General features: G+C 34.4%; 2 protein-coding genes across 8 annotated transcripts; one reads left to right on the top strand and one right to left on the bottom strand.

The window, feature by feature from the left end:
* Positions 1-1,998: 1,998 nt before the first annotated feature.
* LOC120635416 (zinc finger protein 320-like) lies at positions 1,999-11,624 on the bottom strand. 7 transcript variants are annotated; one of them, XM_039906434.1, is made up of 6 exons: positions 11,603-11,624; positions 6,971-7,393; positions 6,271-6,359; positions 5,676-5,728; positions 4,381-5,043; positions 1,999-3,323 (listed from the first exon to the last, which is right to left on the bottom strand). In XM_039906434.1, exons 2-6 carry the CDS (start codon positions 7,226-7,228, stop codon positions 2,170-2,172), a joined length of 2,217 nt encoding a protein of 738 aa, XP_039762368.1. In that variant the 5' UTR covers positions 7,229-7,393; positions 11,603-11,624; the 3' UTR covers positions 1,999-2,169. The 7 variants fall into 7 exon arrangements, with proteins under 7 accessions (XP_039762368.1, XP_039762369.1, XP_039762367.1 ...); XM_039906435.1 differs by lacking the exon at positions 11,603-11,624 and adding an exon at positions 8,102-8,120; XM_039906433.1 differs by lacking the exon at positions 11,603-11,624 and adding an exon at positions 7,883-8,095.
* A 703-nt stretch (positions 11,625-12,327) lies between these two features.
* On the top strand, positions 12,328-13,983 carry LOC120635114 (methyltransferase-like protein 17, mitochondrial). Its single transcript, XM_039906033.1, has one exon. It carries the CDS (start codon positions 12,657-12,659, stop codon positions 13,965-13,967), a length of 1,311 nt encoding a protein of 436 aa, XP_039761967.1. The 5' UTR covers positions 12,328-12,656; the 3' UTR covers positions 13,968-13,983.
* The last annotated feature ends 6,180 nt before the right edge of the window (positions 13,984-20,163 follow it).

Genomic DNA, 20,163 nt, shown 5'->3' with positions numbered 1-20,163 from the left:
ACTGCTTCTAACTCATTTCGGGCTTGGACGGCCGTCAAACGGGGGTACTTACTAACTACGTGCACGAAGCCGAATGAAACGATCATCCCTACTCGAAGTGCGTCTTTTTCTGCCTTGTCCTGCTCTTCTTACATGAGTACCGGTCTCCCTGAACCGTTGGATACTGCGATGGATCGATGAAACGGGCCGACGAAGATCTCTGGATATCACTCTGTAGGTTTGACCATTTCTTCGCATTTCGAGTGCTCTTTTAATAAACTCTCATTATTCAAATTAAATTAATTATTATAGATCTGACTCAATTGATTATACTAAATTAAAACTAAATAAAACTTTCAGTGTCTTCGAAGCAACCGCAGCGTAGCATAGTGCGTAAGAACACCTTGGTGGGGAAGCCATTTGATTGCCCCTTTAATTAAAGGGCCAAACGAATCGACCAAGGTTGGCTCAAGGATCACTGGTAGACTCGGTAACCCTTTTAAATACAACTACAATAACTACAACATATATATAGAAAAAGAAATTATAAAATGTAAATTGTTGATATTGGAAAACAGCAACTGCTGAGTTTCTTGCCGGCTTCTTCTCGGTAGAATCTGCCTTCCGAACCGGTGGTAGAGTCACTACACACAGACAGACAAGAGTGCTTATATTAGGCCTACTTGAAATAAATGAATTTTGAATATAATTATTCCTTCAAAGGTGCGGAATCTGTGAATTATGCATGATCTTTTAATAAAATTTAAATAATTTGTTGGAGGATGTCTTAATCGTGGGTGAGGATCGTAAATAAAACAATGTTGCAAAAATAAGTTTGTTTATTCAATAATCACAGGCCTAAAAATATAAACATGAAAGTTAGATGGAAAGAAAGTTCAAGCGTAAGTTTTAGAAACCACATGCATATCTCTGCCGCTAATTTGTTCCGGCCAGAGGGCGTGGTTGCTTGTGCAAGTTTAGGCACAACTAGATGGGAATAAAATTATAAAATGTAATAAATTGGTTAAGTCATGTTATTAGTATATGTGTAAACTTTATATCGGAAAGAGCGAGACCTCCAAATACAGGTTTTTTCCAAACTTAAATGGAGGTCTTAGCCTATTGTTTTGTAATAAAATTTAGATAACAAATAAATAATTTTTCATCTTTAATTTTTTTTTTTCAATAGGGCGAGTATTTTTACTGTCGCCTGTAATACAGGTTTTTACCTAAATCAGGGACAGTAGATTTTAAATTGCACCATTATATACATTTATTACATACACACCGATATAATTTGTGAGGTACGCATTTGTTTGTATAAATATTATAATAACTACTTTAAATTATAAATACTCTATGCAGTGGCGTGCACTTCATACATGCACAAAAGCACTGCATACCCTGGAATTGAAATATAGCCGTATAAGAGGAGGATTTTTTCCATTTTATGCAATTTTCCCGCTGTATGCATACCCTGGTAAGAAATCCAGTGCACGCCAGTGACTCTATGTACCTACATTCTTGTGAATAAACTATTTTATTTATTATTATTTTATTATTTGTAGGAAGTTGTTGCCCGCGAAATGTTGCTCTGTTCAAGGCGACAGTTTTCAACTTATCTCTACATAGTACATTCATTTGGCTCTATAAAAATATTCTTAATACACTTTATTTGTACACGACAAAGAAAAAAAAAAGAAGAAAAATAAAACAATAAATAAATATACTACGACAATACACACACCGCCATCTAGCCCCAATTTCAGCGTAACTTGTGCTACGGGTACTAAGATGACTGATGAATAGTTTTATGAACAATATACATAAATACTTAGAATATACATATAAACACCCAGACACTGAAAAACATTCATGCTCATCACACAAACATTTTCCAGTAGTGGGAATCGAACCCACGGCCTTGGGCTCAGAAAGCAGGGTCGCTGCAAACTGCGCCAATCGGCCGTCAAATCAACAATGGAAACAACAAGAGAAAACTTAAAATTAAAATACTTGTAATTTTTATCCTGCGCTATAATGTGCTATTCGTATAAATATTCATTTTAAACGTAACAAACTTAAAGTAATGCCTAAATAAATATTCCAATACCAGGGAATGATTCCAATACCAGGCGCAGAGGCGTCTGAGATACCAAACGCTAACATGAATTCCCGTTTAAATAAAACTTAATCAATAGTATGACACCGCATGTGCTTCACGAGAGTCCTTTTTTCTGCACATTTATATTTGCATGTCTTACAAGAAAAGGGTTTCTCACCGGTGTGAGTACTCATGTGGCTCACTAAGTGCCCGTTTCGTGTGAATTTAGAATGACATAACTTACAATGGTAAGGCTTTTCACCGGTGTGCCTGACTAAATGACAATTTCTTGCACTTCGATATTTACATAAACTACAAGAAAAAGACTTTGTTAAGCTATGAGTTCTCGTGAGGCTCACTAGATTACTACTTGACGCGAATTTGTACTCGCATAACATACAAGAATAGGGTTTTTCACCAGTGTGAGTTCTCGTGTGCTTCACTAGTGTACTTTTTTGAGCACTTTTATAATTGCATACTTTACAAGAATAAGGTTTTTCACCAGTGTGTGTTCTCATGTGCCTCACTAGATCAGTAGTTAGTATACATTTATATTCGCATAATTTACACGAACTAAGATTGTCAGCGCCAGTGTGAATTTTTGAATGCATCGTTAAAGAACTTTTAAATTTACATGTGTATGGACAGAACTTGCAATGAAACAGTTTTGCTTCAGTGTGTGTCTTTATGTGTTGTACCAAGGAAGTTTTTCGTTGGAACATATTACCACAATTGTTACACTCAAACTTTTTTTTGACAATAAGTGTATTTCTTTCGGAAGAAAGAATAATTTTTTCACCGACGAAATTACTTAAACACTCAGTTTCCATTTGCAAAGGTTTTGATACAATGTGTTGGTCTACTATTAACTCATTACTGGCATATTCAATATTGTCCGTTGAAGGTGATTGATTATGACCTGTTGACTGAATATTAAAATCTTTAGAATTTTTAATAATCTGACTGACACAAGAGCTAATTGTTTTCTGTATTTTTGCCAGCGACATATCTTGTAGCACAGCTTTAGTAGTATTTCTGAAAACATCAAATAAGTTAGATCTATTATCTAATTCATTAATGATTACATTTCTATCATTATTGCTATTAATTGATTGGCTGTCCATTTCGCCATTCTTAGTTTTAAGTAATGATTTACTTCTCCAGATAGAATCTGCCTCTTTAGGTGCGTTGTTCACTTTGTTTTCTTCATTTGTGGCTGTTGTCGCCGACAAAGGAATTACTAAAACAACGATATATCTTAGTTTTAATCATTTTTCGCAGCGTAAGCAAAAAACTTAAATTATATTTAACAAAAAACATAAATTATATTTAATAAAAAATCCGATACAAGATAGTAACAATGGCAGAATTTATCGTTTGAGGGATATCATGGTTTCTCTGAGATCGCGAAAGTTAGTTGCTGTCTTCGTGAATCTTAATACTAGGAACGTGAAGTTCATAACCACGCGTGGGCGTAACGTGTAAGTACTTAACGTGTTTATGTCGAATAATACCTTCAAAACAACGAATTAATTCCGAGAATAGGCATGGTTCGAAACGTTTCTAGGTCGTTCCTCTTGTTTACAATTTCCAAGTAAAGAATGTTCTAGGCCTCCGAAGCGGTACAAAAGATGCGACGAGACAGAGTCAGTATGCTCTCGAGAGCGAAGAGAAGGTGATAGTTAAAGTGATACTTTAGCGAAACAAGTGTAAAGTGTGAAATATAGTGACCGCAGCTACCATTCTAGACTACGATTGACCTGCGATTTTGGAAGTGTGTTCTGTAGCTTTGTATTGAAGAGAATTAAAGTATTACAAGAGTCATCACATTATTATTCCAAATCTTTTAACCCTTGCACGTAACAATATAAATTCCAATACACTCTACGACCTAACAGTATGAGACCGCCTGTGTTTGACAAGATTCTTCTTGTTTTTACATTTAAATGTGCATAACTTACAAGAATAACGCTTTCCGACGGTATGTGTTTTTATGTGACTTTTTAAACGAGATTTTTCTGCAAATTTTGCACTGCACATCTCACAAGAATAAGGCTTGTCACCCGTGTGTGTTCTGATGTGCCTCATTAAATGACAATTCCTTGAAAATTTAGAGTGACATACGTCACAGTAATAAGGTTTTTCGCCGGTGTGCGTTATCATGTGCCGCACTAAATGACATTTACGTGCAAATTTAAATTCACATATGTTACACGAGAAAGGCTTTACACCAGTGTGAGTTCTCATATGGTTAACTAAATTACTACCCTCCGAACATTTGAAATCGCATAACTTACAAGAATACGGCTTTTCGCCAGTGTGTAGTCTCATGTGCCTCAATAGAGAACTACGTTGTTTATATTTAAAATTGCATACTTCACAGGAATACGGTTTTTCGTCAGCGTGTGTTCTCATGTGGCTCTCTAGATGGGTACTTGTCAAGCCACTGTATTCGCATAGCATACAAAAATGAAGCTTTTCACCGCTGTGACTTCTCATGTGAATCGCTAATCCACTTTTAAATTTACATGTGAACGAACAAAACTTGCAAATTAACGGTTTCTTCGGTACTCCATCGTGAGTTTGTCTGTGTTTCACCAAGGATTCTTTTTTTTCGAACATATCGCCACAAAGTTGACACGCAAACATTTTTTTCACATTATTACTTGCGGGGAATTTAATTTGAGTGGATTGAACGTTAAAATCTTTAGAAACGGAGATAATCTTATACACACTAGTAGCACTATTTTTCGGCGAATTATCTTGTTGCATACTTTTGTTAGTATTTTTTAAAACATTAATAATCGTGTTTCGATCATTATCACGATAACATAATTGGTTCTCTAATACGGCATTTTTGATTGTAACTACTGATTTACTTTTCCGGATGCTACCTGCTTCTGTTGCTTTCTTCACTTCGTTTTCGTTATTTTTTACAATTCTCGCAGGCAAAGGAGTAACTAAAACCAAGAAATATCTTATTTAATTATTTATAAAGTTTTTTTTATATACAAGCATGCAAACCAACATATTCTTCAGCCATATAATAAAATTCATAAAACGCTGATTTTAATTATATACAGTGTGTAAATGAATATCGAAATAATACTTCAGATGTTTTAGAGGGATATTACTTACTTTCTCTGAAACTTATCTGTGAAACCGAAATGCTAATAGTTTTTAAATAAACCATTGCCATAGTTTTTAGGTACTAGTCACGTAGCGTAGGCACTATGCACGTGTCGGTCTTTTATCTTTAATAGGGTTGTCATAAGTAAACATTTGGAATGTTTTTAATTCGTTCATGTGGAAAAATAATTATGATTCTTTTGATTTAATATTTCTACAGGCTGATTGATTCCTTATGAACAATACATATGCATTCTTCAATACTTATGCAGCCTTAAACACTATTTCGTAATTCGGTTACACTTTGTATATACTTAACTTATATACTTGAGACCTGTTTGTTATCGCCTAGTGTTTGTTTAACTGCAATGGCGCCTAACAGGTTAGCCCGCTACCAGTTTAGACTGCATCACCATTAACCATGGGAAAAACAATGATAGTAATGAGTCCACAAGACACTTACCTACAGTTTGAGCGAAGTCTGCGGCAGATTGTGGTCCATCATCAAGCGTGAGCCTGGAACATATCGAAAGATATCAGTTTACTGTAGTATTATATACAACGTGTAAATGAAAAACGAAATAATACTTCTCAGGGTTCAGAGTAACACTATTAACTGAATCTGAGACTTAGCTTTGAAAATGAAAACCTATTAGTTTTTGAGTAAACACCTGCCACAGTTTTTCCTAAAAGAAATCAGACACAACCCTAATATCTATGCAAAATGAAAATCATGTGATTCCTGCCACTTTATTAAGTAGCGTGGGTACTATGCACGTGCCGGTCTTTATCTTCAATAGGGTTGTCACAAGGAAACACTTTAAATGTTTTGTATTCCTTTTTTATGTAAAATGAATATGCTTCTCATATAACCTTAGTAGCCTTCTGGGTGCAATACCTAAGCTGAGATTTTTTTAAGCAAGATTTGGACAAGAACACCACATACCTAATAAACCTAAAGCCGCAAACCAGAAAAACAATAACGGGATTGCATAATTAAAAGACTTTATTAATCAAAGAGCAAACGAATTTGTGATACCAATAAACTGTATACTAACGTTTTCTCAACTGCATGTGAAGTATTGCAGCTGGAGCTTGCAGTTGTATGAGGTCCGCTAACTTCTGACACAACATCACTGTGAGCCTTCTGCAAAATACATAGGTATATAACAAGGACATCATCATCTACAACATCCCACTGCTGGGCACAGGGCTTCTGTCATAGGAGACACAAATGTCTACATCAGCAATTACAATGCTTTTCTGTTTGTGGTGTATAATAAATGCATATTCATTCATTCATCCAATCTCTGCCTGGTCTAGTTTTTATTAAATGATTCCTTAGGTTATTTTGAACCTACCAATGCATAAGTTTAAAGAATATGTTAAAACATGTTTATTACAGCAAGGTTACTTTAAAATTGATGAATTTCTTAATGATAATGTTGCTTGGAAGCATCTGACCCCATCATTGCTCACGCTCACAAGATAGAAAAATGAATGTTAAAATGTAAAATGTAAATTGTTGATATTGGAATAGAGCAACTTGGGGGCTTCTTAAGAGTCACTACAAACAGACAGACTTAAAGTTTCAAAAGTGCTTATAGAGTAGGTACTTGATATAAATGAATTTTGAATTTGAATTTTGATTGACTGATCTAAAAACCAAACAGTTGGTTTATAAATGTTGGTTCTGATGTACCAGCATAAAAAAATCTATACCTTCTCCTATTTTTGTAGTAATTAAAACTGTCTTACCTGCTTATGCATGTTCATATGGTCATCATAATCTAGCTGAAATTTGAATTCCTCAAAACAAATTATGCATGTGAAGGTTTCAAATTCGAATTTTAAAGCATCTCGTGATCTGAATTGTTTTGCTTCTGCAGAGATGGAAGCTGATGCTTTCCTCTCAAGAGCTTTATGGAGAGCTTCATCCATCAAGTGTGTTTCCAACTGAATAGACTTGTCGAATAGCGACAGTTCTGCATATTCATCAACGTTTAATACTTCCATATTGGTTTATAGCAACATACACCGATTCCTGACTATTTTATTACAAACCGTTTATTTTCAAAATCTTTTTTGCCCTCTATTTAGCTTCTGTCTTCTATGAACTTATGTCAATACAAAATGGCATTTCAGATTTTTGCATGTCTTATAATTTTTTAATCATGATAACTGAAAAAAGAACAGCCGATTTAGAAAGAAAACAAGCATTTTTAAATAACGAAATAAAAAAATGGATTAAGTTTGAATTCTTTGTCGGTAGGGTGGTAACTGGAACGGCCGAACACAGCACCGAACAGCACAGTAATATTGGACAGAAGGAGGCGTTACGTAGAGGGCGCAGTGCAAAGATTATAAATGCCGATAGAAGTTCACAAAGTCGCCTATCTTAACTGTTCAGTAGTTACTCAATGTTTTAGTGTTATTAAATGTTTAGTGATGCTTTCAAACACTTTTTGCTGTGTTGAGTTGTGCTGAGTTTGGACCCAGGATTGTCATTTTTATAGATTTTTATTTATTTTTCTTTATAACTGCGGCGTAGCAGTATCGCATTACTCCGGTGTAACTGTGCAGCAGAACAACGAAATTGTTGCGGTTTCTGGAGAGTGTGCTGGTACGACCAACGGGGTAGCTATATCAGAGTATAACGTGATTTCGTACAACGGTTGATGCAAGGTGACTATTGATAGGCTCAGGAACAGATGAATTCGAATAACTGATCATAATCTAACGAATTACAGCCAGTACTTCAATTCAATTCTTGGTTTTATTGCGCATTGATGAACAAACTGAGTACAATTTTCTTTACTTCTCCAATGTTGCTTGGGATTGAGGAGATAAATTTATATTTATTTTGATGGCTGTTTACTAAGGACTCACAGAGTACATACGTAACTCTCAACCCAGGTGACAAGCGCAGAACAATATCTGTGGAACATTTTATAGTGACAAGCCGAAGCCATCGACAAGCTGAAACGCCTTGGAAAATGACTTAATTGCTTGCCGATATATCGATATTTTTTTCGATTACTCAGAATTGCCATTCCTGAATTCAAAACCTGAGGAATTAAAATCATCATACTGTAATCTGTATCTGAGCTAAGGTACGCCGTACAATACAATTTAAATTATAAATACAAAGCAAACGCCACAGACACACCAAGAGCCACTTTTTGAAATAATTAATATAATAATATTATAATAATTCCTCACTAAAAATGACTGTAAAGCCGAGGATTAAAGCTGATGGTGAAGAGGATCGGGTAGAATCTATGTTAAAAAAGGCAGGATGTCTCGAGTTACATTACAAAGTCCAGGTCTGTATGGTTTTTATTGCGCTCTATCGGTTAATAGATAAACAATTATTATATAATATCGGTTAATAATAATTAGCAACATATTCAATCGTTTTATTCATATTATTGAAGCAGAGATAGCTCAAAATATCACAGGCACGTATGAAGCGTTCATACATTTAACAAGTTACACTAATGTTAGTGATGGTGATAACTGACGGCCGACTGGCGCAGTGGGCAGCAACCCTGCTTTCTGAGTCCAAGGCCGTGGGTTCGATTCCCACAACTGGAAAATGTTTGTGTGATGAACATAAGTGTTTTTCAGTGCCTGGGTGTTTATATGTATATTGAAAGTATTTATGTATATTATTCATAAAAATATTTATCAGTTATCTTCATAACACAAGCTACGCTTACTTTGGGGCTAGATGGCGGTGTGTGTGTTGTCGTAGTATATTTATTTAACCGCATTCTTTAACTTAAAACTAAAGCTACCCTCCTAGGTTATGAGCTTGACTTACTTGTTGGGGGGCCGAGTTTGAATCCCAGTACCCCTAACTTTTATAAGTTGTATGCGTTTTTAAATATTACTTGCTTCACATGAATCCTGCATGACAGCGTTCTATGTAATGGTGTGTGGAGTCCACCTATCCACACTGGGGAAGCATGGTGGACCACAGACTTAACCCCTTCTCCTTTTGGCAGGAGACCCGTGCCCAGCAGTGGGCTGATAATGTTTTGATTTGATGATGATAATTGATATTATTTAATTCATTCATTAATCAAGAAACAGACTACCATTTATAAAAAAAGATAAAGTTTTCTACATGATAAGGCTTTTTAAAAAAACAAGTTTAAATTGAACAAGGATTGAATTTTTATGTTTCGATAAAGTTCTTCTTTTCACACGTTACAATAGTCAGATGAGAGCATGCAACGGGCATGAACTTGGTATAATTATTTCTTTTAGATTGAAATTTTCATTACTATAGTTTAGTTATAGTTTACAATTTTCTCAATATAGCCAAACGTTTAGGTTTTAGTGTATAAATTTGACTTAGGTATGCGGGCAAAAAATACTTATAGTAATAGTAATAATATGTAATATGTAATAATATGTAGTAATAGTATGTGGGCAATCATATAAAACATTGACAATATAGTATATTATTATAGTAGGAGTATCAAAGTCAGTCAGTCAGTCAGTCAGTAATTGGATGGGCGAGCTTATTTTGATCAGAAGTTTAGTGGGCATGCCCTTATACATTCACCTAGTATGTTTACATATACTCATTGCATCTTAGTGAGGGGTTTGCTTTCTGATCCCTGCACGGCTAGCAAGGGCAGTAGACAATTATCCCCCCGGGGAAAGGATAAAAATGTAGCTTCTCCCAACGCTTTATTAACTCTCAGAGAACTGGCGCACAAGTGGAAAAATATCCAAATAATATAAACTTTTCCTATTGCATGTTTCCGTGCTTTAGCATATGGACATGTTAGCTATATCCTTTGGGTAGGGAGGGATATAATCAAGATATAACCAGATCTTCACAAAATGTGGGCATAATCAAAATTATAGTAAAACCTTTGAAAAAAAAGGTATCTAGTAAAATTGACAAAAACTTTCATTGTGTATCCCTATGAATTAACCCTGTTGTTTTTCTGAATAAAAAGCATTTTTTTTTTAATTTTAATCCGGAGTGTCAGCTATATAACATAAAAGATTGCACTCAAACACATTCAGTAATTTTTGAGAGATCCATACAAACCAACAGACATACACAAACAAATGCTTTGGCTTAGTCTACGATTTCGTCATATATAATAGATAATAGGTAGATTTGTGATGATAAAATTAAAATGAATTTCGATAAAAAGTATTGAAGATTTAGTTTTGAAATTTTTTTCAATTCTCATTTGTTTTAAAAAATTCTCATGAGTACTTAACCCTAAAACTTTTGCCCGTCTCTACTAAACCTAGGCTTCGCCTAAATCAAATTCCTAATGATTTAGGAAATTTCTAAAAATTTAGGTGATATCTGTAGAACAATAATTATTTCCAAAACAACAATAATAATTGAATCCTATGAATCTCCTAAGATTAGGCATTACTTATTTAGATGTTGCTTTATAAGAGAAAACGGGTAAATCATCTTGTTAAATTATTGTCTTTATTACCAGGAATGCATAAACACTACAAAGGACTGGAGAAAATGTCAGGGTGCAGTTAACGATTTCAAGGACTGCATCACAAAGTACAAGAAGAAGATGATAGCTAAATTACAAAGATAAATGTAATAATTTTAATGTCATTTTTTATTTATAAAATGATATTCATGCCTGTTTTCACCAAACAAAGGAATCACCTTAATTAAATGCTAAATGATTTTGGCAATGTATTTAGAAAACGTTTCACCACCTCTTTGGTGATAGTTGAATAAACCTAAAGTTGTTTGTTGTTAGTGAAAATGGGCATTGAAGTACTGCGTTTGCAGTAATGTAGGAATGCAAGAATGTTGCATTTATATTTTATATGAATTATTTCCTTGAGATTTGCACATGTAAAATGCCAACATACATAGTTGTCTCTGATGTGTCTATAACCTTTTATATTGTTATCAAATTTGCTTCAAGATTATTATTTGCGATGTTATTTTTATAAATTATTATTCCTTATCCAAATAAATGGATTTTTCATCAAAAGTATTTGATTTTGGACAAAATTGCTGATATCATTTGATTTTAGTAAATAAGATATTTACTAAAATCGGTAGATAATAATCGCACTTTTAAAATAACTGAAACAAAGAGCAACGACCATGCGTCCATTTATAATATTCAGAGCGGGCGGTTTTGAGCGGGGACAGAGGCTATAGTTTTACCCTTACTGATCATACCATGATGTTCGCAAAATAGCCTAATTAATTACATATGGCTAAGTATTACCTTTCATCAAGTCATGTTAAATAATATTTTAGTTGGATTTTTCCGCGACGGGGCGTAGCTAGTTTATTAATACACCTCATTTATTATGATGTATTCAGACTTTCCAACGTTTACAGAAACCATGGAATTATGAACTTACAGAAATCGTGTACACGAATAATATTGAAGCATCAAAACCACCCCACTTTAGTAGTATTTCTCGAACAGCTGGTTAGTCACTTTATTTCATTATGTAGTTGAAATTATTAATTTTGTCTCATGTTGTAAACGTTTACAATAAAATGTGGAAAATTTGAAAAAAATTGTGAGCTTGTAACATTTTCAGGGCATTTTTACTGTTTTGGGAATTTGGACCCAATGCACAGAATGGTATAATGGCTGAATGAGGGTTCCTTAGTTTCATTATGGAGGGTAGAGGTAAGGAGAGTCATCTTATATGGGAGAAAAGTTGAAAAAGTGTCCAGTTGTATGCGCTAAATAACAGTTCAAAAATCCTCCACAATGGCGCTGGTGGATGCACAGGGTATGGTATGAATGTAGCAATCGTAGATGAATTGAAGTATGCCGAGTTAAAAACTTTAATGTCATTATCGACTAAAGTAGTTAATTATTGAGAATTTCAACAACTTACGTTGTACAAAATATTGTGGTAAATATAACCTTACTTCCTTGTATCTCCATACTTCCTTGTTTATTTTTCAAGCCTACTCTAACAATATTTATATTTGGCGCTTCTTTTAAGAGTTACCCTGATGCAAATGTGGCGCCATCCTAATTTAATACATTTTGACGACACTTTTTCATATACACAGATGACTCTCCTTACCTCTACCCTCCATAATTTTCATAATTCTGCGACAGAAACTACTCAAATAGTAGCATAAATCAAATTAATCAATCAAAAAGTAGCCGATTCAAGCATTGACGGGCACACGTGCCAGTCCGTAGTCATTGTAGGGATTTTAAAAAGCACTATGAAATTTTATTTGAAAGAAAAATATGACCATTAAGCTTGCCATAATATTCTTATTATTGAGTGTTTATATGCATGCAGGATTTTGGCTTTTAAAGTGAATGAATCTGTTGCTCGAAAACACTAGAACCTAGAGCTGCCAATCTTTCTGTGAGAACTAGAATTTGTCAAAAGTAAAGTTATAGGTTAAGTTCAACAATTTATTTATAAACAAAACAAAATGTTTAGAAAAATTAAATTTTCCCAGTTATCAATATATACAAATTATTCCACAAGAGTAGAAATCGATTCCAGTTTACGTGAAGGCTTTAATAGACAGGAATACAAACCAAGAAAACATCCTGGCAGGTCACAAGTTAAAGTTGCTATAATACCACCCGATATACAAAAGGCTATAAAACTTATTCTACAAGACTCCGGTGCTAAATCGTATCAACAAGAAAGTGTGAAGTTAAATAACTACATACATTCGCGCTTACTCCCACCAGAAGATGATGATATCCGTAGAAAAGCCTCGAAGATACACGAAACTGTTTCGAAAAGAGTTTTATCGAAAATGGACAAAGAACTTACACAAGAGGAGGTAGAAACTTGTAATAAGAAAATAGATACAACAGTATTTAACGTTCTAAAGAAAAACGTTTACCGATGGGGCAATATATCGTATGATAAAGCTACTTCTTTGCAATACTTGATGGCGAGAGCTCCTCCAGAATATGCTGCCCTAGTACGTATACTTGACGAAATCAAACGTAGATTACCTGATTATACGCCTAGAAGCTTCTTTGACTTTGGTTCAGGAGTCGGTACGGGCACGTGGGCTGTGAATACGTATTGGAAAAATGATATTTTTGACTATTTCACAGTTGACACGTCCACCCATATGAATGATCTCGCCAGACTTATTTTGTGTCAAGGAAGAGATAACGTAGTAATGCCCTTTAAATCGTATCACCAAAGACAATTTCTCCCAGCGTCAGTTGATTTGAAATACAACATTGTCCTTTCAGCATTTTCATTATTCGAAATGCCTAGTATGCAAAGTCGTCTAGAAACAATACAAAAACTATGGAATAAAACTGAAGACTTTTTAATTATTGTTGAACATGGCTCAAATGCTGGATTTCGTGTTGTCAACGAAGCCAGAGAGTTCATACTAAATGGCTGCAAGGAAAAAGGCTATGCATTTGCTCCATGTCCTAACAACAATGTGTGTCCGAGATATTTGGAACTTGAGACACCTTGTAACTTCTTAATTAAATATGAAACCCTAGGATTTCCCTCAAAAGTAGAAATAATGGCTAATTTATTCTCGTATATCATTTTAAGAAAAGGTGATAGGCCGTCAGATGACCCTCAATGGCCGAGAATCGTAAGGGCACCCATAGTTAGGTCAGGGCATACAATTTGTAGGTTATGTACGCAAAATGGTGAGCTGAAGGAAATTATTTTTTCAAAGGGAAAATATGATCAGTCTACGTATAGGTGTGCCAGATCTAGCAATTGGGGCGATACATTGCCTGTTAAATAAAAATATATGAAATCTATGTGTATTTTATTTCTTAAATGAAAGTCATTTCCCAATCCAAAATTTAAATCTTGACAACATTGTAAAGGGAACTATCTTATTGATAGTTTGAACATAGACAGTTTAGATGTGAATAAAAATGTTATATTTTTGTTAGGAGACAGCTTAAATGTAAAAAAGACACAAATTATAAGATGTGTAGAAAAATTGCTGGCTTTGCATGAAAAATCTAAATGTAGATTTGTTATGTGTGCCTTTCCGTACTGTGGCACACTTAGTTCTAAGCGAAATAAGCAAATTTATAATTTAAATTTATTAATTTATAACTTGACATGCCGTCATAGTGAGGCAGTTTTTTATTTTGATGTGAATAAATTTATTTCACCACTGTTATTGACTAGGGATACTTTTTATCTGTCAAAAAAATGTAAGCAACATATAGCCTCATTATTAGCTTACAATTTAAATGATACAGTTACAAGTGTTGTAACTAAGTCTATTGACAACTTTACAAATTGTACTTTAGGTACCAATATTTCTGATAATGACCCAAGTACTTGTTCAAGTACTAAGAAAATTTCTTATAATTATTTAAACTAGATAGCCAGACAACGGAGAAGCTCTCCAATATGAACATTGTACATCAAAATATACAGAGCTTAACCGGCAAAGAAATTGAAATAGAACTGTTTGTGGAAAAACTCAATATACACATTCTGTGTATTACTGAGCATTGGCTCACTGGTGCACATCCAGCAGTTATCTTAAGGAATTTCAAAATGTCAAGTGTGTTCTTCAGAAGGACTGCAATTCATGGTGGGTCCTTAATTTTTGTACACAATAATATAACTTGTAAGGAGCGAAAAGACATAGTTAGTCTTTCTGTTGAACGCACTGTAGAACTATCTTGTGTGGAGCTGGAGCGATTTATAATAGTGTGTGTATATCGTCCCCCCTCAGGTGATTTTAGCCTTTTTGAGGATGTAATGGAAGATGTGCTTAAGCGATTGTCTGTATCCACAAAAAAAGCAATAGTATGCGGGGATTTTAATGTTGATATTTTACTTAGTAATGCAACTACGACTAGGTTGCTAAACTTATTTAAATGTTTTAATTTAAATTATGCTTTTAGTGAACCTACTAGAATCACAGCAACCTCAGCATCGTGTTTAGATAATATTTTTCACAACTGTGATATCTTAGGTAAATCGATAATAACCAACTTAAGATCAGATCATTGTGGCCAACAAATTACTGTTTTGAATAATATAAACAAAGATAAACATATCGTCAAGTGTAGGCCGATAACTAAGAGCAAATTGACGCGATTCAAAGGTGAAATATCATCCAAAATTCCTGCCCTTGTCTTTAAGAACGGTCATCCTGACAGCATTTATGGTACGCTCTTTAATATTATAGAAAATGAATTTAACAAAATATTCAATTTCAAACATATAGATTTCAATAAAAGTAAATAAAGTTTTTCAATAAAATAAAGTTTAGCGATTGGGCAACTATTGGCATATACAAAAGTAGAGATAATTTGTATGAGCTCTATGGTGAAAAACAATATAACCATACTCCAGCTTTCCTACAACACGTAAAAATGTACTCTAAAACGTTTAAGAACGTTTGCTTTCATGCTAAGTCGCTATACTTTAAGGATCAAATCATAAAATCGGATAACAAAGTACAAACAACCTGGAAAATTGTTAATAATGAAACTGGGAAAGCTAAATCTCGCAACGTAAACTTTGAATTAATTATTAATGATAATAAAGTTACCGCTGACAGTGAGGTTGCAAGTACCTTTGAAAACTTTTTTCAGAGTGTTCCTATTTTGTTGACTGATTCACTTAATTCTTCACCTACTGCAGCTCAGAGTTTATTGAGGAACAACGTTAATGAGTGCAACGTTTTATTTAATTTTAAACATATATCTGCATATGATATAATAAAGAATTTTAAGTTGTTGAAACAGAAAAAAACCGGTGATTTATGGGGTATGTCTGTAATGGTAATATCTAACATTATAGACGTTATTGCCCCTTACTTAGCCATACTTTTTAATGAATGTGTTGATAGAGGTACTTTTCCAAATTTAATGAAACATAGTAAACTTATACCTCTATTTAAATCTGGCAATAAAAACGACATTAACAATTACAGACCCATTTCAATCTTACCAGCTCTTAGTAAGGTCTTTGAAAAAATTATATTAAATCAACTTTTGAATCACTTCAATGTAAATAACTTACTACATCCGGAGCAGTACGGTTTTACTAAAGGTCGTAGCACCACGGATGCAGGCGCTAAACTTTTAAAACATGTGTACGATGCCTGGGAACGTTCGCAGAATGCCATTGGTGTTTTTTGTGATCTATCCAAAGCATTCGATTGTGTCGATCATAAAACCTTGCTTCTTAAACTAGCCCATTATGGTATCAAAAACGTTGCACTAAATTTGGTTGCCTCTTATCTCAGTGACAGAACCCAAAGGGTTTGCATAAAAGACATTAAGTCGCAGGGGTCGGCTACGTCAATGGGTGTCCCACAGGGTTCAATCTTGGGTCCCTTTCTATTTTTGGTGTATATAAATGATCTACCACACCATGTCAGTGAAACCTGTGACATTGTACTGTTTGCTGATGATACATCTCTAATTTTTAAAACTGATAGAGGTAGAGACAACTCTGACGATGTAAGCCGTGCTATGTCGCATGTGTCGCACTGGTTTACTGTCAATAATTTACTTTTAAATGCAAAAAAAACTAAGTGTGTGGAATTTATTTTACCAAATGTAAAGAAAGTTAATAAAAATATAATAATAAATGGAGAATCACTAAAAATGGAAGATTCCACAGTTTTTCTGGGCATGACCTTGGATTGTAAGCTTCAGTGGGGTACCCATATAGATACACTAGCAGGTAAACTAAGCTCGGCTGCCTACGCCGTCAGGAAAATTAGACAGATTACTGACGTAGAAACAGCAAGACTTGTTTACTTCGCGTACTTTCATAGTGTGATGTCTTACGGGATCTTATTATGGGGCAAAGCTGCTGATATTGAAACTATATTCATATTGCAGAAAAGAGCTGTACGGTCAATATATAAACTTAAATCACGTGAATCCCTCCGTGAAAAATTTAATGAAATTGGTATACTTACGGTAGCCTCACAATACATTTATAACAATATAGTATTTGTAAGACAACATATTAGTCTTTATAAACAAAAAGTGGATATAAACAGTCGACTTACAAGAAATGGTCATAAATTAGTGACATCTGCATATCGTCTGCGAAAGGTGCAGAAGTCATTTGTGGGATTGAGTATACGCTTTTATAATATGATTCCTAAGGTAATTTTGGACCTACCAATCCATAAGTTTAAAGAATGTGTTAAAACACATTTATTACAGCGAGGTTATTATACAATTGATGAGTTTCTTAATGACAAGGTTGCTTGGAAGCATCCGGCTCCGCTTTCATCTCTCACAAGATAGAAAAATGAATGTTAAAATATAAAATGTAAATTTTTGATGTTGGAAAAGAGCAACTGCTGAGTTTCTTGCCGGCTTCTTCTCGGTAGAATCTGCCTTCCGAACCGGTGGTAGAGTCACTACACACGGACAGACTTGACGTTTCAAAAGTGCTTGTATTAGGCCTACTTGAAATAAATGAATTTTGAATTTTGAATTTTGAATTTTTCGAAGATTTTATACCATATCACAATCATCGGGTGGTTATTTCGACGGCCGATTGGCGCAGTGGGCAGCGAAAAGTGGCAAAAATATTCATCAGTCATCTTAGTACCCTTCACACAAGCTACGCTTACTTTAGGGCTAGATGGGGATGTGTGTATTGTCGTAGTATATTTATTTATTTATTATTAATTATACAACCAGAAGATGCTAACTTACTCCAACAAGAACAGTGCTGCTGATCTTGGCGACAAATGCTTGCTGGGAGATCTAGACAGCGGCGTCACAATAGATCGTGACAACAGGTACCAGGCAAACATGAGCCGCAAGCAGTTGAAGAAAAAGGGGGGGGACCATAATCACCACGCTGGACAGATGGATCGGTGATCGCAGTAGGTAGTAGTAGCATAGAGGATGATCCTAAGGTGATTTTGGACCTACCAATGCATAAGTTTAAAGAATATGTTTTAAACTCATTTATTACAGCGAGGTAACTATACCTACAATTGATGAATTTCTTGATGACAAGGTTGCTTGGAAGTATCCGGCCCCGCTTTTATCTCTCATAAGATAGAAAAATGAATGTTAAAATGTGAATTGTTGATGGAAAAGAGCAACTTTTTTTTTTTTTTTTTAAGTATATAGACAAGTGCTTGACTGCAATCACACCTGATGGTAAATGATGATGCAGCCTAAGATGATGCGCGCTTGCCTAGAAGATGCCTATTCAACTGCTGAGTTTCTTGCCGGCTTCTTCTCGGTGGAATCTGCCTTCCGAACTGGTAGAGTCACTACAAACAGACATACTTGACGTTTCAAAAGTGCTTATATTAGGCCTACTTGAAATAAATGAATTTTGAATTTTGATGCTTAAAAACCTTTAAAACCACACAATTAAAATCATACCACTACAAACTGTTTTAAAACATTAACATACAAGGTCACAGGAATAACATAAAGAGGAAGAGTTTTTTTGTTGGTTTATACCCAGTATTATTATTTGTATTAGTATGTAGAATTTTGTTATAATTATATCCTTAGTAGTTATTATGTAGTATATTGTACCTTTATTTGACCTATACCACAATTAAATCATCTTACTCACATCCTGGGGTAGCTGGAAGAGATCTCTTATATATAAGCTTTCCTTTGTACACTTCATGTATCTTATGTTCACAATCACAATTTATGGAACAAATAAATATATAAATAATACCAGCTGTTGCCCGCGACTTCGTCTGCGTTTGATTTTGTTTTTAAAGTATTCAGTATCGCTTAGCCTTAAGTGAGTATTGTAGTATATATATACATATATATATAACATGTGACAAATAATTTGCAATAAAATAAAATTGCGACTACAATTAAAGATCTAAGATATCCTATCTCTTAAGTTGGACCAGACTGCTCACGGTGAGCCAATTTTATTTAAAATCGGTTAAGTAGTTTATTAGTCCATCGCGGACAAACATCGTCACAGGAGATTTATATATATTAAGATTCTCATAAACTACTGGATCGATTTTAACCATTTATTTAAGAATGGAAAGCTAAATCATTGAAACGAACCTACTATTATTTGAAAAAAAAATTTTGAGAGAGAAAAGTATGAGAGATCCTGAAGAAACAAACAAATAGGTTTTTAGAAGTAGTAGACCTTTTAGAGACAGCTCGTCCGGGGAAGTACTATTGTCAAAAATGCTTACTTCTACCGAAAATGCAATTATAGCTATAAAATATTTAAAAAAAAACGTGTGAGCCGTCAAGGGACGCCTGGCAGATGCCCGATGTTGCATAATGAAAAGATAAAGCATTACAAATTTGTTCCACAAATTAAAAAAAAAATACAACCAAATGGATAACCACACCTTTTGTAAGTCGGTTAATAATGACTGTTTTATTACAAAATTAATATTCATTTATTGTTACATACGAAATACAAAAATTCAATCATAGCGTGGCGATGCGTCGCTACGGCCTGTGTCGCCACGCCAAATCAGGTTTACCGGCCGCCTATAGATGTTTTACATCAAAAACACAAAGTTTCATCAAAAACGGTTCAGCCGTTTGATGAAACAAGCATATATTAATAACTAGCGGCTGACGAGTTCCTTGCATGCCCTGCTTAGGCCATGTTTATAGGTTTTCCAGTTTCCATCAAGTGGGCCATTTACTTAGTAATAAACAGAAGGGCGAGTAATTCGCCATTTTGTTGTGACGGCCATAGGTATTGGATTTATAATTTGTCACAGTGTATTTTTGTATTCTACATGTCAAGCCCCTATTATTTGATTGAGAGAGTTGTAAGAATGTATTCCAACACTTTTTTGCGGCGCCATCTTGAACAGATTTTCATTTATTCATTTATTTATCGTTTTCATGTACAGCACACAATACTACTCATTATTGAATAGATAGACATATATAGGTGAAGCCCCATCGTGGATTGCAATATGGTTGAAATTACTTAAAACAGTTTTTTTTATAATAAGTATT

The sequence above is a fragment of the Pararge aegeria genome, chromosome 26 (genome assembly GCF_905163445.1).
Source record: "Pararge aegeria chromosome 26, ilParAegt1.1, whole genome shotgun sequence".
NCBI lineage: Eukaryota > Metazoa > Arthropoda > Insecta > Lepidoptera > Nymphalidae > Pararge > Pararge aegeria.
This window is presented reverse-complemented; position numbering and strand designations above follow the sequence as displayed.